Here is a 24085-nt window from a genome sequence, read left to right as displayed (position 1 = left end):
TATATCAAAGTAAATTATTTTTTGTTATACAAATATTTGTACCACTCATTATTAATAAAAAGTATTTTTATTAATAGCAGAAGTAAATTTAGTATCTTTAATTTCATAAAGTAACACGTATAATTTGAATATAACTATCAATTAAATAATTTTATAACATTTTAAGTATTATTTAATACCAATGTATGATATTTAATGGAACAAATTGTATCTTGTACCTAATATTTCATGAATGTATCATAGATATTAATACTTTTTTCTTTTATAAGAAAAAACAAATATGATTAAATTAGATAATTGAGTTGTCCCAATGATCATATATAAGAAAAATGTCAAAAACAAACTTAAAAAAAAATACATCTTCCCTACAAAATCCTATTAATACAAAATTTGTAAATCTCTAATAAGAAAAGAACTTAGTATTGGAGAGAAAAGACATTTTTCAAAAATAAAAAGAAAATAATAATTGAGTAGAGGATTTCTCAAGATATCTCTTTCGTGATTGACTTTCATTAAAAAATCTCTTATATCCTTAGTTCTAAAAGGTTAAAGTTGTTTCCAGATAAAACTATTTCTATCTTTGTCTCTCACGCTGGACAAAAATAACTTAACCATACTAAATTATAGTTAAATGTATTATTTTATACTAAAAGAAACTAATCTATTTTAATCAAAAACTGATTATACTATTATCTATTTCAAAGTTAAAAAAACTGAACTCGTGATATTTTCAGTATAGTTTCTGCAGTTAACTGAAAACTACTAGTTCATAATATCTATTTCATACTCATTCCGGAACACTACTTTCTCTTCCAACAATATTCGGTATATTATTTCACATTAAAGACTCTCTCTCTCTCTCTCTCTGCCCTTTAACTACCTCATGTCGTTACCTTCCAAGTTTAATCTCCTCTCACTTCTTTTACTTTTATTGCTGAAGCCCTCGTGGTTTCATCGTGGCCTTGTTTTCCAACTAAAAGAAAGTCAGTCAAGAATCACACAACCATATAATATCCTCTTTTCCTAGATACTCTTCAATCCTATTCCCCACTCTCCAATGCTAACTTCTACCCTTTAAAGGCTAAACATAGACTACGTGCATGTATACATGTCATTCACCCTACTTTTCATGACAAAAATCCCATATAAGCGACAAGGTATTATTGGTAGTCGGTCTAAATTAAAAAAACATACACCAACCTAAACAAATATCAATAGTTATCTGCTGATGTAACGTAGGTGGCAATACCTACAGCAAATCTGAGGATGTGTAAGGACAATACAGAAAAATGAGTAAACATTATTGAACTTATATCTTAACTCAAGAACTTCCATGTCTAAAAGCGTAAAGATTGAACACATTCGATTGTACACATACACTTATATGTGATCCCAACCCATGCTTTGACTTGTGTTAGAACAAAAACTTCATAATCATCTACACTTGATATTCTAAATGGAACACTGTTTCTATGATTCCAAATATTCTACTTCCTCAAATATTCTAAATGTAGCCTTTTACTCAACTATCTCTTTTTATAAACCAGACTCATCCTTTCTAAGTTTCCACTTCCATTTTCCAAAGTCATATTAAACAATTTTGGGTCCTTAACTTCTAATCCGTCCTCTTTCCTTAATTTTACGTATGTTTTCCACTTAACCTATGTAGTTTTTCCTACCTTCAGACCCCATCCCCATAAGAATTCCCTCTATAATCTCCTAATCCTTTTCCACTCACTCAGTGGTATTTTAAAGATTGATAAGTAATATAAAAGAATAGTAGATATTACCTATTTGATTAAAGTGACCCTCTCAGCAAAATATATGTACCTCCCTTTCCACATAGCTAACCTCTTCCTCATCTATAATCATACTCTGCCATAATTCCTTCTTTCTAAAATTATCCTCTGCAGTTATACCCAAGTATGCAAATAGTATTTTCATAAGATTACAGTACTACTTATCTTTCAGCCATTGTGACACAATTCAACTTATAATTGCTTCTATTTCCTTGCACCCTCATTTTATGGTAAGACTCAGGGGATCCGATTTCCATTATTTTCTTTTCAAATGATACATTTGTGATCTTAATGCAACATTTTGAGTATCGACCAGTTGGAATGCATTATTGTACCGTACAATCAAAACGATCTTGGATATATTGTCTTGTATAGTTGAGATGATCTCGAACAAATTATGAGAGAATCACGAAATATAAACAGAGATATTTTAAGAGATATACTCGGATACATCGGAAACTTGGAACGATAACAAAGACGCTTACTTTAAATCTTATCCTTAATTAACAAGTTAAACAATAATCATTCATTATGGAAAACAAATCNCAAATTTTTAAACAATGTTTAGTTTTCGAGGACTAAAACGAACGTTTCGAAAAGAATGAGGACCAAATTGTACCTTACTTTGAAAGAGGGACGAAAACCAGAAACGACCAATAGTTTAGGGACTAAAAACATATTTAACCCAAAATTTAACATAAAAAATCAAATTAAACTGACAAAAATAGAAGTAAAATTATATTTAATTTGAAAAAAATGAGTTCCATTTATTTAAATGAAAAGATAAAGTAAAAATGCCAAATAAGTCTAATCCCTCTCAAAATAATTTTTTTCATAAAAGAATTTAAATTTTATTTTAAAACGTAAACAACAATTCCCCACCTTGTCAAAACCCGAATAAGCTAATAATAGAAGTCTTGTTGTATTTTTTTCTTCTTTATCTCTTTTGCCGACAACGACGTCGTTCTGACCATCGGCGCCGTTATCCGATGGCGAACCTCCAACAACGAAGATTAGAAAATACTAGTATAAATATCATTCACAATGGCCCCGCTTGGAAAACACAACAGAAAGCGATAGAAAGTTACCGTCACCGTTCTCTCTCACTAACTTTCTATCTCACACGCCATTAACGCATTCATTTTCTATTTTTCTCTCTCACTCTCACACACACACATTAGTGTTAGTGTCGGTTCCCAACTTCGATTCACGCGCACAGTACCGACGCAACTTCTCTCTCTCTCTCGTGATGGATTTCGACTAGCATTGCGCTGTGAACCCTTGCGAGCTCACTCTCCAACCAGATCGAAGTTCGATTTCTCTTTCTCGCGCCTCGTTTGCTCTCTCTCTTTCAATGTTGCTTTTCAAACTGTTTCTCACTTCGCTCTTTGCTTTGCAGGTTTGTTTTCGCTCTCCGATTTGCAATGACGCCGAGGAGAGGGTTTTCCTTCGCCAAAAGCAGAGACAAGGGCTCCTGCTTCCCCGTTCTCGGTTTCATTCTGCTCTGCGTTCTTGCGCCTGTGGTTTTCTTCCTCGCTCGGGGACTCTACGCTGCTGGTTAGTTCGGTTGCTGTTTTTCTTTTCTTTGTTGATTGTTGTTTTGTGCGTTTGAAGATCTGTGTAGAGTGAGTAATATTGACTAGTTTAATGTTTTTGAACGGTTTTTGGTTTAATTGTGGTTTTAGTTGGGAAGTTAAGTGTCTGTGGTAGTAGTATTTTGAGTGATTAGTTGGAAGGGCGTGTGTGAGAGGGAGAGGGCTTTGTGAGGGTGAGTGTAATGCTTGGACAAGCGTCTGTTGAGCCGAAAACGATTTTAAATTTGTGAAGAGTGTAGAAACTACAACCGGTGGGCTTAAATGCTTGGAGATGCTGTGAATGAAATTTGTTGGACACGCGTTTGGATAGGATTTCTGGAAGTGTAGTATGTGATTAGAGTGTTAAGTTGGAAGGGCAAGGTCAAAGGGAGAGGGATTTGTCAGAGCGTGAGCGTGGTTTAGATGGTTATCTGTAACGCAGAAAATTACGTTAAATTTGTTAAAGTGTAGATACTACAACTGTTAACATTTTGTTTAGATTCAGAAAATCACGCCAAACATGCAATTAAATGCTTAAGCAGGCATGCTGTGACTGGAATTGGTTGGATACACATTTGAATGGGATTTCTGCAAGTGTAACATGTGGTATGACACGTCTGTAATGCAGAAAACCAGGCTAGATTTTTTAGAATGTGGAAGCTGCAACTGGGGTTGTTTGTTTTAGATGGATTCTAGGATGGGGGGAAGCAGACTCGAGTCTCCCACTAGCAGAAAAGGTTACCACCGACAGATGTGTGGCTTTTTTGATGGAGGGCTGAGATTTTTTTTTTTTCATTTTTTTTTGTCTATCCCTGTTTATCCCTTGAAGTTTCTCTTACTTCATATAAGCAACTGAGGTTGTGCATCCACAAATCGGTTTGGAAGATAAGGTTTGCATCTGCTTATATATTATTATTTGATCATATCTCTTGTGGATGTGAGATTTTCAACACACCCTTTCATGCCAAGGATTAAACATTTCGAGTGTGTGACCAGAGGTGAACTTAATAGTGAGTGATGCAATAGGCTTGACAAACTTGACTAGAACAGGCTTTAAATGAGTGGGACACCATATTATGAAAGTGAAGTTTAAGCCTAATTCAACGTCACAAAATCAACTTAGTAAAGTGAGGTTTGAGCCTACCTCTATAGTATTATTTGACCATATAGTTGATGTGAGATTTGCAACATAATTCCAACAACAACAATCACCATGGCAAATATCCATTGCAATCGTCACCAGTAACCTAAACAGAAACCACCACCGATGAGGGGTAGATGGAAAAGGTGGTTGAAACGTTGGGAATAAGAGAAAAAAAAAATAGAAAAGGAAAAAGTGGAAAGGCAGAAAAAATTGTGACCATTTATTAAAATAAATACGTTATCTAAGGGTCAGGATTTTATTAACCATGGGAGGAGATATGGATGGGTTTCATTCCCTTGCCTTTGCCTTGTTTTTAATTCATTGTTGTGGTGTGGACATTTAGAAGAAGGAAGGGTTTATGTTTTTGTTGCTTTTGAATTCCTAACTTTTTGCCTCATGGTGGTGAAAAGGCAGCCAATTTTTCTTGGACTAGTGAACTATTATATTTGTGCCTATGGTGTCAACAACTTAAGTGCTTTTAGTGTGGTTGAAAGATTCCTTGAAGTTTGTGTCTTGTTCTTGTCCTTCCCCTTTATTCCAAAATTCCTTTATTTTGAGATTGGGCATCTTCAGATTAGGGACTGTAGTGACAGTTGACATGATGGTCATTGAATTTTTTAGTTGTGATTGATGATAGTGTGAATATAAAGGCATGCCCTCTCACTAAATAGAGATGCTTAAAATTTGATCAGTAAAATGTTATGTTGAGATTACTTAATAAGATTGCACATTTATGTGATCCTCATATGGGAATCCATGCAAAGAGGGGCATAATGTTCAGGTTTCAATTTGATAGTTGTGCATGCTTAGTGTTGGCTCTTGTAATGGTACTTTTATTTGGCTTTATGTGATATTTAGTATCACTAGTGAAATGGAAAAAAGTTCATAAATAAGCACTTTCTAGCTGATGTTCTTACTATACATTGCACATTTTTTATAGTGTGTTTGGATACGGCATTTTAAGAAGGTAATTCATTTTTTTTTAGAGAATTTAAAATGCTTTATGAAAAAATATGTTGTTTGAGTGAGGAATTTTGGAAGAATTTGAAATTCTAGAATTTCATTAGAGTAATTGAATTACTTAAAATTGAAGAATTTTAAATTCCACCTAAAATTTAAGAATTTCAAAATCTTCATATTCTTAAATTTGTATTTTGGTGTTCGTAGTTTGGTTGACCTGGGTGTGGATTGATTCGGCTCAACCCAGGTCTGGTTAGATTTGGCTTGACCTAGCGTGAGATCGACCCAACTTAGTTTGACGTGGTCCAAATTCGATCTCCGACCCAACTTGACTTGGCTAAAACCTGACCTAATTTGTCTCTAGCAACTTGTTGTAGACTTGGCCCGAGTTGGAACTATCTGAACTTAATTCGACATGGGCCTAGCCCAACTCAACTGAACATGATCCTGCTAGACTGGGCATGACTTAAACAAGGGTTGACTTGGTTCACTTTGGGCATAGGTTGACTAGGCTTGACCTGGTCTAGACTGACTCAACTTAACTTAGGCTTGACTTGACTTGGTCTTGATCAAGTTAGGCCAAACCTGGTCTTGATCAAGCTAGGCCAAACCTGGTCTTGATCAAGCTAGGCCAAACCTGGTCTTGATCAAACTAGGACCCACTTGGGCCTAGCCCAACTCAACTGAATGTGGTCAACCCTAACTCATGAACGTGGACTTGCTCTAACTCGATTGAAGTTGGGATGCCCCAACTTGGACCCAAATTGACTTGGTTCACTTAGGTTCGATTTGGACCTAAATTGACTCGACTTGACTTAGGCCCTGGCTAACTCTACTCAACTTGGGCTCGACTGGTATTTATCAAGCTAGTCTTAACTTGGTCTTGATTGAACTAGGACCTACCTGGTCTAGCCTAACTCAGTGAATATGGATTAACCCCGACTGGGATGAATTTGGACCCACCCTGACTTGACTAAATGTGGGATGCTTGTACTCGACTTGGGCTTAGCTTGTACCCATACTGACTTAGCTCAATTTGGGCTTGACTTGGGCCCAGACTAAACTTAGCATGCTCGGGGGACTTGGCTTAACTTTGACTCGTGTTGCCTCAGTCTGAACTTGCATGAGCTCGATCTGGTGCTTTATTACTTGGGTTTGGCCTAATGTAGTATTTCATAACTTGAAAAGAGTATTGTTTAATATAAATTGAGAAAAAGTTTTGCAAATATAAAATGAGAAAATTTGAAGAACTTTGACCAAAAAATAACATCAGTCAAGATTGATTATAAAAGATTATTGGTATTGATTTTTTTAATTCTTAACAATTATTTGATATTTAAATAGTTTTTTGAATTTGGTAGTAATTGAAGTACATTATCCAAACAAAAATATTAAAATTCACTGAATTTAAATTGTCTTATCCAAATAGAACACTTGAAATGAAATGCATTAAAATTCAATGTATTTGAATGTCTTTAAAATTGTAAAATTCCTTATCCAAACACAAGGTTAGAGATATCTCTCAGGGGAGGATTTGAGAAGAAAACAATAAGATGAAATGGTGTCTTACACTGCTGGAAAAGGTGTTTCAGCCCAGGAGTAACCATGTACAATAGGGATGACAATTTGTTTTGGTTTCGGCAATAAATATTTGGTTACTGTGGACGGTATAGAAGTGGAGGTTTTTGAGGGAGAACTTATGTCATTATTATTTAAGGTAACCTTATTTCTGATCAGGATGATGATTTCATACTTGCTTTAACAACTAAAAGTGTTGGCCGATTTTGCAAAGACTCTCTGTTTGACAAGCTGAACTTATAATCAGCAGTGGATCTTCAAAATATATTTTGGGTGTCAAAATTATTTTTATAATTATATAAAAATTTTGGGATGTCAAATATATGAAATATACTTAAAATTTAAAAATACTAGTAAAAACAAAGGTGGTATGCTCATGTGTGTTCATTTTTTTTTATAACAAAAAATAATGAAATTATAATTATAAAAATATTATAAATAATTTTTACAATTTAATTATAGATTGTTTTTATTTATTTTGTAAATTATTTTTATTTATTTAGTAGATTATTTTTATTTACTTAATTTTAAAAGGTAGTTAATTTTTTTTTAAAAAAATTAAATTTAAAAAATCAGTTAAAATTTAATAAAAGAGTAACTTGAAGGGTAAAAGTGAGAAAAAGAAGGTGAACACCAAAAAGGGAATCTCCTTTATATATAGGCATAAATATTCTTATTTATATACTAATTTTTACATGTTTAAAGAAAATTGTTAGGATATTTATCCTATTTTATCATCATTATAGTGTGTCAAGGCTTACCCTATTTATCATGATTATATTGGGTTTATGATTACCCTATTTATCATTATTATATTGTGTCTGGGTTACCCTATTTATCATGAACTTGTGTATCAATTTATTCTTATAAATAGAAGATAGAAGATTGTGAGAGGGATCAATTAAGCCATTTAGAATTATTTTACAGTTTCAATCTTAAGTTGGTATCAGAGCGGGTCGATCCCGCTCTGGTTTCTGTCTCGTAATATATATCTGTCTAGCGCCACAGTTCTTCATCGCCCACCACCGTCCACCGCTGCCCATCGCCGGCCACCGTCGTCCGTCGCCGGCCACCGTCCGGCCACCGTTGCCGCCGGCCACCGTCGTCCATCACTGCCACAGTTTCCTTCGTCTAAACCCTTAGGGTTTTCTTGTTCCTCGCTAGTACTATTCGTCTTCTTCAGAAATGGCGTCTGACAATACTCTTTCCTTCTCCGGAAGTCCATTAATTACCTCCGAGAAGCTAAATGGAAAAAATTATCTATCATGGTCTGTTGCCGTTGAAATGTGGTTCCTTGGCCAAGGGCATTATGACCACCTTGAGCGAGATGGAAGCCATGTGCCTACTGAAAAAGCTGATAAGTGGAAACAAGCAGATTTCCAGTTGTGTGCCCTGTTATGGCAATCAGTGGAACCCAAACTTCTTGTATCTTTGAGGGCTTTCAAAACTTGTCACTCCTTTTGGAAGAAAGCCCAAAACATTTATGCCAACGATATTCAACGTCTCTATGACACTACGAACAAGCTTGCATCTCTTAAAATGGTAGACCATGATATGGTGTCCTTCATGGCTGAAGTCCAATCTGTTGTCGAAGAACTTAGGATGTTTTTGGAAGTACATCCATTAGAGGATATCAAAAAGAAACTAGACAAATTTTACATGGTGTTGATCCTTCGTGCCCTACATCCCGATTTTGATCATCTCAGAGATCAACTTCTAACTAGTCATGAGGTCCCCTCTATGGAAACATTGACCACTCGCCTTCTGCGTGTCCCGGTACCTCAAACTAAAGAAGCGCATGAACTAGTGGAACCATCTGTCATGGTTGCCACACGAGGAAGAGGAGGACGTGACACTAGAGGAGGAGGACGAGGAGGTCGGGGACGTCCTCAATGCACATACTGTAAAAGGATGGGTCATACTCAAGAGAATTGCTACTCCTTACATGGTTTCCCTTCCAAAACCGCCAATATTTCAAAGACTGAAACTTCCACTTCGAAGACTGAAACTTCTACTTCTATGTTTTCTGAGGATGAATATCAAGAGTATTTAAGGTTAAAGTCTAACAGTTTGGCACAACCATCTCAATCTCCCAATACATCAACAGCCTGCGTTTCTCAATCTATGGAAAGTCAAAATTCATGGGTAATTGACTCAGGTGCTTCTGATCACATTTCTGGTAATACCTCTTTGTTCTCATCTATTTCCTTTTGAGTAAAACCTCATTTCATAACCCTTGCAAATGGATCTAAAACTTCTTCCAAAGGAGTCGGTCATGTTTCTTTGTCTCCCTCCCTCAATCTCAACTCAGTCCTTTTTGTTCCTAATTGTCCTTTTAATTTAATTTCCCTAAGCCAGTTGACTAAAATGTTAAATTGTTCAATAACCTTTGATCATAAATCTTTTGTTATACAAGAGCGTGGTTCGGGGAGATAGATTGGAGAAGGATATGAAGCTGCCGGATTATACCATTTGGATCTCGTCCAAGGGTGTCCTGTGTTGCTTCTCCTAATCCTAAAGTGCTACATGATCAACTTGGCCATCCTCATTTGTCCAAATTAAGAAAGATGTGTCCTGAACTTAGTGGTCTCCAAACCTTAGAATGTGAGTCATGTCAATTATGAAAACATGTTAGATCTTCCTTTCCTAAAAGATCTCTATGTAATTCTAGTTTTTCCATCATCCATTCTGATATATGGGGACCTAGTCGTATCTCCTTCTTTGGTTTTAGATATTTTGTTGGGGGGAAGGGTTACGGGTAGAGCGTATACCTTTACGAGGGCAATAGGCAAGTCAGACTCATTTGCTGGAGCCGGAGGAGACACAGGAGGCGGCACTGGAAGTGAGTCATAAGGGAGACAATTGCGGCGACTATAAACCTGAAGGGGTGGTGGTGAAGGACGATCCTGTGGTGAATGAGAGTCTAAAGAAGGAGGAGACAAAATGGGTGGAGCATCACCAGGAGGATCACAGATAAGAGGAATATCAACAGTAACAGGGAGAGGTACAGAACTAGAAGATAGATGTGTAAAGTAAAAAGAAGATTCATCAAAAGTGACATCAGCAAAGATAAAATGACGATTGAGGGAAGGGGAAAAACACTTATAGCCCTTTTGTGACCGTGGAAATCCTAAGAAGACACATTTGTGAGACCTAGGAGATAACTTATCAAGACCAGGACTAAAATCATGAACAAAACATGTAGACCAAAAAACTCTAAGAGGTAATGGATGTAGAGGGTCTTGAGGAAATAAGATAGAATGAGGGATTTTGTTATCTAGGACGGAAGATGGCATGCAGTTGATAAGATAACATGCCGTGAGAACAACATCACCCCAAAAACGTGAGGGTACTTGACCATGAATGAGAAGGGTACGAGTTGTTTCAATAAGGTGTCTATTCTTGCGCTCAGCCACCCCATTTTGTTGAGGGGTATAGGCACATGAGGTTTGGTGAAGAATGCCATGAGAAGCCATGAAATGTTTAAACGGTTGAGAAAGATATTCACGGCCATTATCACTGCGTAAAGTGCGAATAGAAACCCCAAATTGAGTTTTTATTTCATTGAAAAAAGATTGAAAAATAGAAAACAACTCAGAACGATTCTTCATGAGAAACAACCAAGTACATCTGGAATAGTCATCAATAAAGGTAACAAAATACTGAAATCCAAAAGTTGACTTAACACGACTAGGTCCCCAAATATCAGAATGAACCAATGAAAAGGGGATGACGCTCTTTGTGAAACACTACGAGGAAAGGAACTACGAGTATGTTTACCTAACTGACAAGACTCACACGACAAACTTGATAATTTCGACAGACTCGGAACAAGTTGCTGCAGTTTGGCAAGACTTGGATGACCTAACTAAGCATGAAGAAGGGATGGTGACTCCATGATTACGCCAGCATGTGGAGAAGGGCTGAGATGATATAGGCCATGAGACTCACATCCTGTGCCAATCATGTGTTTCGAACTCCGGTCCTGCAACCAAACAGAATCTTTGGTAAATGAAATAACACAATTAAGGGAACGAGTTAGACGACTTACGGACAATAAGTTAAAAGGAGACCCAGGGACATAAAGTACATTATCAATGGATATGGACGGAAAAATATGAACAGTACCAATACCATGAGATGAGACTCTAGACCCATCAACCATCGTTACCGAGGGTAAATTATCCGGACATGACAAGGAAGAAAACAAGGACTTGTTACCAGTGATATGATCGGTGGCGCCTGAGTCAAGGACCCAAGATCTGAGAGAGTGAGTCAGACCAACAAAAGGGGTACCTGTGCGTATAACAGAAGAAGATGTAGTGGAACTAGAGTGCTGACGGTCCTCATACCATCTGAGAAATTCCTGAAAGAGTACAGGGTTATTTATGGTATTTGATGAAGTAGGATGGTCTGCAGACGGTGATCGGGGAGGTGGATCAGAATTAGCCATTGCTATAGGTCGAGGAGGACGTCCATGAAGCGCATAACATCTATCAATTTTGTGGCCTAGCTTGCCACAATGGTCACATTTTGGACGTCCTTTATCTGGTTGGCGAGACCGACTCCGATCATCAAGTTGGGCAGCCATGGAGAGGGAGAAACCCTAAAAATCCAAAGTGCTCCAATTGACGCAACGACCACAGATCCAGAAAGAGGGCGAGGAGGCGATCACGGCAGTGCTGATCGGCGGTGGAACTCTCCGGCGACGCGCCGGCACGCACGGCGGGAAGCGGCGGCGCATGGAGGCGCGTGGGTGGTCCATTCGCCGAGATCTTTGGACCACGGTGGTCGCCCGGCCGAGACGATTCCGATGGTGTGGTCGTAGGTCGATTCTGGAACTCCGGCGACGGCAGCGGCGGCGACTACAGCGACAGCGGCGGTGATGGGTATCGGAGACCGTGGAGTTGGCGGGAACTATTCCTGTGCTCTAGATACCATGTGAAATAATAGAGAAGATTAGGAGAAATCTCCCTTATATGTTTAGCATACACATAGGGTAGTTTATTTATAATGTAAGATAAGGGTTAAACCTTAAATACATAATGGGCTAAGCCCAATTAACATAAACACACAACTTAACATCTAACAACCTTTATTGATGAATATTCAAGATGTACTTGGGTTTATCTTATGAAAAATCGTTCTGAATTGTTAGCTATCTTTACATCCTTTTTGAATGAAATCAAGAATCAATTTGGTCAAGTAATCAAAAATATTAAGAAGTGATAATGCAAAAGAGTATTTCTCATCTCCTTTTTTGCCATCTTGAGTTCCCATGGTATCTTACATCAGTCTACTTGTTCTCATACACCACAGCAAAATGGTATGGCAGAACGAAAAAATAGACACTTGGTTGAAACTGCTCGTACCCTTTTGCTTGGTGCCCATATTCCTGTTCATCACTGGGGGATGCCATCTTAACTACATGTTATTTTATTAATAGGATGCCCTCCTCCTCTCTTGATAATAAAGTCCCTTTCTCCATTTTGTTTCCTAATGATCCTCTCTTTCATACATCTCCTCGAGTGTTTGGCGGTGTATGTTTTGTTCATGACATGTCTCCAGGTCTAGACAAACTCTCCGCTCGCGCTCTCAAATGTGTCTTCTTAGGCTATTCTCGACTTCAAAAAGGATATCGGTGTTACTCTCCTGAAACTAAGAAGTATTACATGTCTGCCAATGTCACATTCTTTGAACAGACTCCTTACTTCTCTCCATCTCTTTAGGATGTTTCTATCCTCCAGCAGGTCCTTCCTATTCCAATGGCTGAGTCAAATAGCCCCACTGTCTCTGTCATTCCAAGTCTTGATCACAATTCTTCTACACCTGTTTCTCCACATACTGAGATCATCCCACACAGGGCCCCAATGGATAGTCCACCTCCCCAAAACAATGGTGAATCTTCTACTTCAGATTCTTCTCCCTCGTCACCTCCTCCCACGCCTCCTGGTGCAAATGATTCAACATGGCCTATTGCCCTCAGAAAAGGTACTCGTTCCACTCGAATCCCTCATCCCATTTATAATTTTCTAAGCTATCATCGATTGTCGCCCTCCTATTTTTCTCTTTTATCCTTAGTGTCCTCTGTTGTTATACCCAAGAATGTGAAAGAAGCACTTGATCATCCTGGATGGCGACAAGCTATGATTGCAGAAATGCAGGCTCTTAACCACAGTAATACTTGGGAGTTGGTGCCCCTTCCCCCAGGAAAAAAGGTGGTTGGTTATCGATGGGTGTATGCAGTTAAAGTTGGCCCTGATGGTGAAATTGATCGGCTCAAAGCTTGGCTTGTTGCAAAAGGTTACACTCAGGTTTATGGTCTTGATTATTGTGACACTTTCTCTCCTGTAGCCAAGATGACTACTATTCGTCTCTTCTTTGCCATGGCAGCCATTCGTCACTGGCCACTTCATCAATTGGATATCAAGAATGTCTTCCTACATGGTGATCTTGAGGAAGAAGTTTATATGGAGCAACCTCCTGGTTTTGTTGCTCAGGGGTAGTCTGGTATGGTATGCAAATTGCATCGATCTCTATATGGCCTCAAGCAATCCCCACGTGCTTGGTTTGGAAAGTTTAGTTCCATTGATCAAAAATTTGGGCTAAAACGCATTGAAGCAGACCATTCAGTTTTTATTGTCATTCTTCTCTCGGGAAATGTGTTTACTTAATAGTATATGTTGATGATATTGTCATTACAGGAAATGATGTTGTTGGAATATCTCAACTAAAAGAGTACTTGTGTAGACATTTTCAAACCAAGGATCTTGGAAGTCTCAAATACGTCTTAGGCATTGAAGTAGCGCAATCAAAAGATGGAGTTGTAATCTCCCAAAGGAAGTACGCTCTTGCAAGGCCAAATCTATCCTTTGCAGTTGGAGTGGTTAGTCAGTTCATGCAGGCTCCATCTGTTGACCATTGGAATGCTCTCATTCGCATTCTAAGGTATGTAAAGAAGGCTCCGGGGCAAGGATTGTTATATGAAGATAAAGGAAACATTCAGGTCTCTGGGTATTGTGATGCAGATTGGGCAGGTTCACCTATTGATAGACGATCTACTACAGGATATTGTGTTTTTCTGGGAGGAAACATTATTTCATGGAAGAGTAAGAAACAAAATGTAGTAGATCGATCAACCGCAGAAGCTGAGTATAGGGCAATGGCATCACTAACATGTGAACTTATATGGGTGAAACAATTCCTTCAATCCATACTATGAAGATGTATTGCGACAATCAAGCTGCTCTCCACATTGCATCAAATCCAGTGTTTCACGAGAGGACTAAACATATAGAAATTGATTGTCATTTTGATCGTGAAAAGTTGTTGACCAAAGAAATATGTACTGAGTTTATTGGGTCAAACGATCAACTCGCAAATGTATTGACCAAGTCATTAAGGGGTCTTCGGATTGAGTTTATTTGTTCCAAGCTTGGTACATACAATTTGTATGCTACAGCTTGAGGGGGAGTGTTAGGATATTTATCCTATTTTATCATCATTATAGTGTGTCAAGGGTTACCCTATTTATCATGATTATATTGTGTCTAGGATTACCCTATTTATTATGATTATATTGTGTCTAGGGTTACCCTATTTATCATGTATTTGTGTATCAATTTATTCTTAGAAATAGAAGATTGTGAGAGGGATCAATTAAGTCCTTTAGAATTATTTTACAGTTTCAATCTTAAGTAAAATTTTGGAGACCGAAGGGTCCAGTCAAACATAGCTTAGATCTCCCACTGCCTATTATATGCTATCTATAACAAGGGTATGTAATGAGTTTAAAGCTCAGTAAGCTTTAACATAAGGGGACTGTTAGAATACAAAGAAAATTTCTTTAGTTTATTAAGAATATCTTAAATTATTTTTTCGTTTAGTTTGTAATCTTAGATTATCCTTAGGATTAATTTCCCATCCTATAATATCTTCTAGAATAACTACGTAACAGGCTGAGTGCTCTGGCATATATGCTATAGCTTGAAGGGGAGTATGAATTTGATTAGATGTGTAGTTTATCTTTTATATAAGGTAACCGAAGATTAATTTATCTTTTAGATAGTCCTTAGATAATATTTTATTTTTTGTGTATGTCTCTGTATATGGATACAGATTCTGTAACTCAACCCAACAAACTGAATAATACAGATTCATATAAGATTTATAAAGGTTTATCTTCCGTCCTTGTTGGTAAATAAAGTCCCAGATTGCGTGGGATGAAGAGAAGAAAGTATATATCAGTTTGGTTCTTGTATTTAAGAATTTCTTTTTTATCATTTTGGATCAATTTCCATACTTGCATACAGCTCATTGAGTCTACACTTTTCCTCTCATTGCACTTGTGCGAAATTCAAACGGTGAGTTCAATGCCCAACTGCCTGTGTCAATAAAAACCAAATTGGGCCTTTTAAACCCAAGTAGAAGAATCACTAGTCCAGACGAGAGGCCTCTGAGGCTCTGTTGAGGACAAGCTAAAGAAATGAAATAAATCACACATGGGTTGACAAAAACAATCCAACTGAATAACTCACTTATGTATTACTCACTAGGTCTGCACTCCTCACAGTGGGAAAAACTCAACACCCTGAAAAACTTTGTAACTTTAACAATTCATATAAAGATATCTTGTAATGTTAATCTTTATTAATTTGTCTTCTCTTAGACCTTAGAAAAAGTTGTCATGTATCTGCTGACATATTATACACTCTATCTTCATTGATTGTTTGTGGATAACAGAAGTAACTTTTAGTAGTATGCTTCATTTTGCTTGATTGAATTTAATATGTTGAAAGTGATTTATGTTCTTATTAATATCTCTATTTATTTCTCTAAATGGAAATAATCATCAGTTCAAGTTAGTCTGATACTTTCAGTGGATTGTGCAGATCTAGATTATATTTCGGATGTTCCACGTAAACAGGTAGCCTGTTTTATGTGAAATTGTTATGTTATAAAACAAATACTTGATAAAGCTTCTAGGTTTTTCTCTTCTGCCTTTAAGTAAATGTTTGACTGCTATAGGTTAGCAATTGGAGAGAATGGCAGGCATTGCAGGATCTTAAGTCACTTCTTTCGGAAGAGGCAAGCAAATACTTATAAAGTTTGGGCTATTCTTCCATGTTCGTCAGTTTTATTTCATGTAAGAATATTTATTGGTTTTCTAATAAATATTATCTTTTAGGTCCTTAATGTTATTGTATCCAGCACGAATGATTTGGGACCTTTCAGTCTTGACAATCTCAGAAAGAATTTGTCTGCTTCATGGAGAGTTGTTGGATTAGAAACTTCAAACAGTACACATGAGGTTTGGAAGAACAATGTGCTTCTTCCTGGAGCTCTCAATCCTAATTTTTGTTTTTAAAAACAGAAGGCGTTTTTGCTGTGTAGATGCTAAACGTGTATTTCTTTTTTGTTACAGCTAAACCAACCAACACATGTTAGACAAGAAAAGCCAAAGATGAAGGATGGAAGGTCTTCAGGTGGTATCATAATCTATATTAATTAGTATGCTCGATTCTGCTTCTTACTTTACTTTCTAATTTTCTTTTTGCTTAATGCAGATGGTATTCCTTTGTGGACTGATAGTCCTGCACATGAAACCCGAAGGGTGAGCATCATTCTTTGAAATTTGTCTTCAATCTCACTAGTTTTTTGTTGGGGTAAACCATAGTTTTGTGTTAATTTGCACAGTGGATATGTACTATGCCTTATTTTCCCTTTTTTTTTGGCAAGGGAAATGTGATTTTTCTACCTTCAATTGCTTGAAATTTGTGCAGCAAAAGATGTCATTTTATTCAGATCTTATTGAACCATTGAATTTTATAATTTAGTACTCACTTAAATTAGAAATAATATTTTACAATATCTGTATTTATTCTATTCTTTGTAGATTTACTCACTAAACTAATTTACCCAACACTGGTGCTACGCCAACTTTCCCATTGATGAAAAAGTAGGAGTAGCACTTTTTGTAGAAAAGATAGTAGAAACTTGCCTTAGATTGTTTGGGCGTGTATGGAAATAACATATTCAGACCACAATTAAATAAACTTGTTTCATGTTTTTTATAATTTTTTTTGCAGCATTTAATAGAGAAGAGGCGGGAAAAGCGTGCTGCTGAGTTGGTAAAAAAGGATAATGTAGTAATTGTAAAACTTGAAAACGCAGCTATTGAACGCTCAAAATATGTTGAGTCAGCTGTTCTGGGGAAATACAGCCTTTGGAGGAAAGAAATTGAGAATGAAAATGGTGATTCTACCGTTCGGTTGATGCGAGACCAGATCATTATGGCTAGGGTATATTTAAGCATTGCAAGGATGAAGAACAAGGTCGAACTTTATCAAGAACTAATTTTCCGGCTCAAAGAGAGTCAACGTGCCTTGGGTGACATAGTTTCTGATGCGGATCTACATCACAGGTTTGAAGCCTTGTGTAATTTTATAGAAGGAATGCATTTATTAGCACTTTAATTCTTTTGAATTTGCTGACTTAACTAGTTGAGCGTCTAATTATCTCTAGTGCACATGGGAAAATAAAGGCTATGGGTCAAATTTTGTCAAAAGCAAGGGAGCTATTGTATGACTGCAAATTGGTCACTGGAAAACTAAGAGCAATGCTACAGACAGCTGATGATCGAGTTAGGAGTTTGAAGAAACAGAGCACATTTCTCAGTCAGTTGGCTGCTAAGACCATACCAAACGGAATCCATTGCTTATCCATGCGCCTTACCATAGATTACTACCTCCTTCCTCCTGAAAAGAGAATGTTCCCTCGAAGTGAGAATTTGGAGAATCCCAGTCTTTATCACTATGCACTGTTTTCAGACAATGTCTTGGCTGCCTCTGTTGTTGTCAACTCAACTATTACGAATGCAAAGGTGACTTGGACTGTCTTTTTAACAATACTATGTGCAAGTGCATTGTTTCCTTTATTATATATTCCAAATAATTGTGCCTTGACATTAACATATATTGCACGTGAAATGTATCTATAACATATATCCGGCCCTCATTGTCTTTATGTTTAATATCTTGGACATTGCAGGATCCTTCAAAGCATGTTTTTCACATTGTTACTGATAAACTAAATTTTGGTGCCATGAACATGTGGTTTCTATTGAACCCTCCTGGAAAAGCTACAGTCCATGTTGAAAATGTTGATGAGTTTAAGTGGTTGAACTCGTCCTACTGCCCAGTCTTGCGGCAGCTCGAATCTTCTACAATGAAAGAGTATTATTTCAAAGCAGGCCATCCAAACACACTTTCTTTCGGTGCTTCCAATCTTAAGTATAGGAATCCAAAATATCTCTCAATGCTCAACCATCTGAGATTCTATCTTCCTCAGGTTTATCCAAAGTTGGATAAAATTTTATTTCTTGATGATGACATTGTTGTTCAGAAGGATTTGACTGGATTATGGGATGTGGATCTTAATGGGAAAGTAAATGGTGCTGTTGAAACGTGTGGTCAGAGCTTTCATAGATTTGACAAATACCTTAACTTCTCTAATCCGCATATTGCAAGAAATTTTGATCCAAATGCCTGTGGTTGGGCATACGGGATGAACGTATTTGATCTAAAGGAGTGGAAAAAGAAGGACATCACCGGTATATATCACAAGTGGCAGAATATGGTAAGCAGTTGAACGAAACATTGGTTTTACATAAATTGTCTATTCTCACACAAATAGAATATCGATACAAATTTTTCACCGACTTTCGTTTTTTCTATCTGGTTCTAGAATGAAGACAGGGTGCTGTGGAAGCTGGGGACATTACCTCCAGGGCTAATAACGTTCTATGGGTTGACACATCCGCTAGATAAATCATGGCATGTACTTGGTTTGGGTTATAATCCAAGTGTGGATCGATCAGAGATTGATAATGCAGCAGTTGTACACTACAATGGTAATATGAAGCCATGGTTAGAAATTGCCATGACAAAGTATCGGTCTTACTGGATCAAATATGTCAAGTACAGTCATCCCTATCTTCGGACCTGTAAGCTAAATGAATAACCCTTCATAATTTGGTCCCAAATACAGAGAACAATTCTCTCTATTTTCTCCAGGCTTCCCTACTTTCTCTCACTTTTCTGGCTTTGCTATTTCATCTGCTAGAATGATGATACATGTCTTAGAGCATAGGATGGGTAGGGTAAGCTCGTGTTATATATTTGTCCCCGTCATCGATTTTTTCTATCAATTCATTTAAATTGTTCACTAAACTCACCCATTCGAAACAAGGTACAGAAGTAGTGCACCTTGTTTACCATAAAAACTCCTCATTGTACCATACTCTGGTTCTTGGATAGGACTAGAAATCAAACATCACATTTCTGTATTCTTTGGAACTTAATTTCTTCTGTTTTAAGGGTTTATTTCTATGTATAGATGTTTTTAGACTCTCAAATCATGGACTTTTCATTACTATGCCTTGCTATTCCTAATTCTCCTTTTTCATTAATTGAGTAAGCTTCCACTGCCCCACTTTGGCACTTAGGTGAGTTTTAGTAGAGTATAATTTTTTTGTTGCATGTATTTATTTATTTGTTTAATGGAAACTAAATACGAATTTAATAAGATTTCTTCAGTAAATGTAATATTTTATGCATTTTTTAAGTATGTCAATCTTATAAATATTTTTTTATGAATGTACAATCAATGGTTTCATTTACATTATGCATATTTTTTTTTGGTTTAATCCTTTACTACATCCCTATTTATGTACGAATGTCTCAATTGGGTCCTCGTATTTATTTTTATCTCAATTAGGTCCCTATTTTTCTAAAATTGAGTCAATTGGAACCTTGCCGTTAATTTCAATAGACGGCGTTAAATTTATTGAGTCGTGGCACGCTCACGAAGCAAATTTTAATGACGTGGATCAAATTCATTTCCACGTGGACCTACAGCACCGTCCAGTACTCTCCTCTCCTCTCCTCCTCTCCCCCTCCCCCTCCCCCAACCGAGCACCGTCCAGCACTGAATGACCAACACCTATCTTCTTCAATCACCTCCAACATTCACGGCTACTGGAAACACCTTTCCATCAATCTTCATAACTGACTCCTCTCTGCTCATCACCCCATCTTCATCCTTACCTCCCAACCACACTCCCCTCACTTCCAATACCATTATCATTCACTTTCACACGGCTCTGAAAATTCAATTCTCCACCCCTCACAATACTCACTTGTATTCACTGGAAATCATCAAGAACCACTCGGACAAACCCACCACCGAAAGCATCACCATTTTGTCTACACTGTAACCCAATCAAAACAATCAAGCACAGAAACAGAAAATAGATAAATGAGAATAGGAGAGCCCATCGGTGGCGGCCTCCAAGGCTGACGGCGCCACGGTTGGAAATGGATCCGGTGGCGTTTGGGTTTGCCACCGACGCCCAGATCGGAAAAGATGGTGGTTGGGTCGCCCAGATCCGGTGGCGTTTGGGTTTGCCACCGACGCCCAGAATGGTAAGGATGCGACGGAGTTGAAACCCCGCCCGGTGGCTAGTCTTCTTCTGTGCATTACTCCTGATAGATCCGTGCTTGTTGCAGGTTTCGTTGTGGGATTTGAGATTTGCATTCTTGGGTCCCCTTCGGATTTGGGTTTTGAAAGAACGCGTCTTGGTGATTTCATCTGGCGGTTTATGGACTATTGAAGAAGCTAAAATGGTGAAGATGGAACTCATGAGATGGGTTCCCTTGGTCTTGGTTGTTGTTTTTCTAGTTTTGGTTAATGGGTCGTTTTCCTTATACACTCCTCCTAATAGCTATCTAATTGCATGTGGTTCTTCTCAAAACATCACCTTTCAAGGACGCACTTTTGTTCCTGACTCACAGCATTCTTCACTTGTAATGAAAACTGGGAATTCTTTTGTTGCTAGCACCAATTCTAGTGCCCCTTTTCCCATTTACCAATCGACTCGGGTTTTCACCGAGAAAGCTTCTTATAGGTTTGAGATTCAGCAAGAAGGTAGGCACTGGGTTAGGCAATGGGGGACAAGCACCATCTGGACGACAGCAGCGATTTCACCTCCGAGGACGAAGGCACCGAGGCTATCCGAATCGGCGACACCTTCAACGCCAGTTGCTATGTCGTTCAGTCTAAGCTCGGTTGGGGGAGGGGGAGGGGGAGGGGGAGAGGAGGAGAGGAGAGAAGGAGAGTACTGGACGGTGCTGTAGGTCCACGTGGAAATGAATTTGATCCACGTCATTAAAATTTGCTTCGTCAGCGTGCCACGACTCAATAAATTTAACGCCGTCTATTGAAATTAACGGCAAGGTTCCAATTGACTCAATTTTACAAAAATAGGGACCTAATTGAGATAAAAATAAATACGAGGACCCAATTGAGACATTCGTACATAAATAGGGATGTAGTAAAGGATTAAACCTTTTTTTTTCAAATAATAAATTAGTATTTCTGAATTTATGCTAAATCAGGACTTGAACCCAACGAAAAAGATGCATAAAAGGTAAGCAAAATTAAGACATTACAGTCCATACAAAGTCAATGAACCGAATTTTCATTATGAAAATGGTATGGTGATCCACTTAGCAGAGCACTGGAAGCAGCACCATATTCCCAGTTCCTCGGTGTAGACCTATAACTAGAGAAGGAGGACCTCTTAGACAAAGGCATTCATAATCAAACTCAGTAAGAACAACTTTGAGCACAGGAACACATGGATAAATTGGTCAGCCTGTTATCTCATTTTGTTTCATACTGCAATTGGTCCAGTGGTTCCCAGAATGATTTGCTTATCCATGTTTTTATCTTCTTGTACATCTGAACTCATAAGCAGAATTGAAACATGAAAGCAAAACTTCTCATAAATTATAATAGTACAAAACATAACCTAAAACAAAAAAAGCATGAACCATATCCCATCCTCCATTGCCAATTCCAAATTCTCATAATTTCATTTTATTATTTAAGGGGTGTTTTTGTTGTTGTTAATAAATCAATAAAATAGGTATATGATGCATAAAAATAATAGCTGATGTTTTTTTTTTACCTTTAAATTGGCTTTCGGAAGCTATTTTTGGAGTGTGTCAAAGTTTAGCACTTCCTAAATTTCCCTTTTGAAAATCTATAGGAGTAAATAAAATACAAGTTATCTATTTATAAAAAGAACAAGATTCATGGAATCTGAATCCTCTTTTGCCAATAAAATATTCATGTGATTGACCCCGTTTTAAAAAAAATTCCGTTTATAATAAGCAATATGCGATATGGGTGTTTTGAGATTGATGTTTTGTCCAAATCCCATTGTGCTTGAATTGACAACTTTTTATCTCATTCATTTTTGGTGTCTAACTTTATATCTCCTTTTTTTGATTTGCAACTCAATATCAAATAAGAATCGTCTGTCCCCCGCTATCGCGTAGACTGAACCACTCATATATGTCACAAAAAATGTATTTTTATGCCTCCATCGCAATTACACCTCTTCAATTTTAACTACACTTTTTTGTATATATATACCTTACACTTAAGATTCAAAAATTCCAATTAAACAATTCAATATTTGTTCAAAGTTTCAACAACTCCTATATTTTCATTAATACATAACAATTATTATTACCACTATTATTCCTATTATAAACTATAATTTAGTAAAACTCTGTCCACAAAATGACCGGTGAAGTAATTTTTTGAAAATTAAGGAGAAATTTTAAATACATTATGAGAGTTTTTTTTTCGTGGAGAGATTTTCGAAAGATTTGATAACAATAAATTATAAATAAATTTATATAAAGGATCACAACATTATTTTCAATTCAAAATATTAAAATATTAAAAGAATAGAATTATGAAGTGGTATTGCTTTCCTCTTATTTATTTTTATCTAATATAAAATTTTCAACTCATTAAATTTATGATAATATAGTGTTTGTAATATAGTTCGTTAATTGATATTAGAGTTCTATATCTCTTTTGTATAATAAAGGTTTTTATCAAATATAATAATCTATGATCTAAACAAAAATTTAATTCTGATTGAAAGATAGAAGGAAGTGCAATATTTAAATTTTTATACTTAATCAATTATTGACATTATTTTTTTGTCAAAAAAAAAAGGTTTAGTGATTTTATTTTATTAAAATACTAAATTAGATTCTTTAAAACATCTATATATCAGAATATATAATAAGTTCAATTGTTATGTTTGAAAATTTAATAACAATATTTATACAATATAACATTTGAAATAATCATTCATATAAATTTAAATTAAAAATTGTAATAATGATGTCCAAACACCTTTAGAAAAGAAATATCAGAATTTTTTTGGCACATATATATAAATACTTGAAAGCTGTGATATCTTCCTCTAAATATATTTAAGAAATAATGTTATAGGCAAACAATTTTATATTAAATTGAATTTTGTTATTAGATCCTCTATTTAATAAAAAAAATAGATTATCAATATAACTATCGTGGATCTATATTAATAATAAGATACAATATGCTAACAAATAATTTTCCTGATATAAACATTTTTTTTTATTTTCAATATACTGAATGAAAGTATAATACATAACTCTATTAATTTGAATTCATAACATTATAGTACACTTTAATTAAAAAAAAACATTACACTACACTTTAATTTTTGTTAAATAATTTTTTGAGAATGTAACCACTTGGTAGGAGGGTTTTGTTCTTCATAATAATCTTATTCGAACATGACTTTCTATAAAAAAAATACCTGTCAATCTATGCTAATAAAACTTACCTAAACATTTAGTGTTTTTTAATCATCTATAAATAATATCATTAAAGTATAAACATATGTCAAATATTAATCATAAATTGCACTATTTGAAGAAAAACTTTAATTATGATTAACCTTATTACAATTAATTAGTTTCATAATAGATCTAAAAGATTGAAAAAGTCTGATAAACTAAAATTTTGTCAGAAAACTTATAAATTTATTACAATGTAACATCTTCCTTAATAGTATAAAACAACTAAATAAAATATTATAAAGTTTAATAACACTT

At 36.3% G+C, this 24085-nt stretch overlaps 1 protein-coding gene across 1 annotated transcript; it reads left to right on the top strand.

The window, feature by feature from the left end:
• The first annotated feature begins 2852 nt into the window (after positions 1-2852).
• LOC124824343 (polygalacturonate 4-alpha-galacturonosyltransferase-like) lies at positions 2853-19490 on the top strand. Its single transcript, XM_088101737.1, has 11 exons — positions 2853-3109; positions 3199-3356; positions 15947-15981; positions 16083-16142; positions 16243-16365; positions 16480-16540; positions 16622-16668; positions 17144-17478; positions 17580-17937; positions 18105-18692; positions 18801-19490. The coding sequence occupies exons 2-11, from the start codon at positions 3224-3226 to the stop codon at positions 19074-19076; spliced, it is 2016 nt and encodes a 671-aa protein (XP_087957863.1). The 5' UTR covers positions 2853-3109; positions 3199-3223; the 3' UTR covers positions 19077-19490.
• The last annotated feature ends 4595 nt before the right edge of the window (positions 19491-24085 follow it).

Source organism: Vigna umbellata, chromosome 11, assembly GCF_029865625.1.
Source record: "Vigna umbellata cultivar VRB3 chromosome 11, Vumbellata_1.0, whole genome shotgun sequence".
NCBI classification, from domain to species: Eukaryota; Viridiplantae; Streptophyta; class Magnoliopsida; order Fabales; family Fabaceae; genus Vigna; species Vigna umbellata.
The sequence above is the reverse complement of the archived record's forward strand: the minus strand, read 5'-3'. Positions and strand labels throughout refer to the sequence as shown.

What these genes read in the sequence shown, in the direction of transcription:
- LOC124824343 (XM_088101737.1), top strand. Translation starts at nt 3,224, where the DNA reads ATGACGCCGAGGAGAGGGTTTTCCTTCGCCAAAAGCAGAGACAAGGGC. An exon ending in CGGATGTTCCACGTAAACAG is followed by an intron (nt 15,982 to 16,082) that starts GTAGCCTGTTTT and finishes TGACTGCTATAG; the next exon opens with GTTAGCAATTGGAGAGAATG. An exon ending in ATCACAAGTGGCAGAATATG is followed by an intron (nt 18,693 to 18,800) that starts GTAAGCAGTTGA and finishes ATCTGGTTCTAG; the next exon opens with AATGAAGACAGGGTGCTGTG.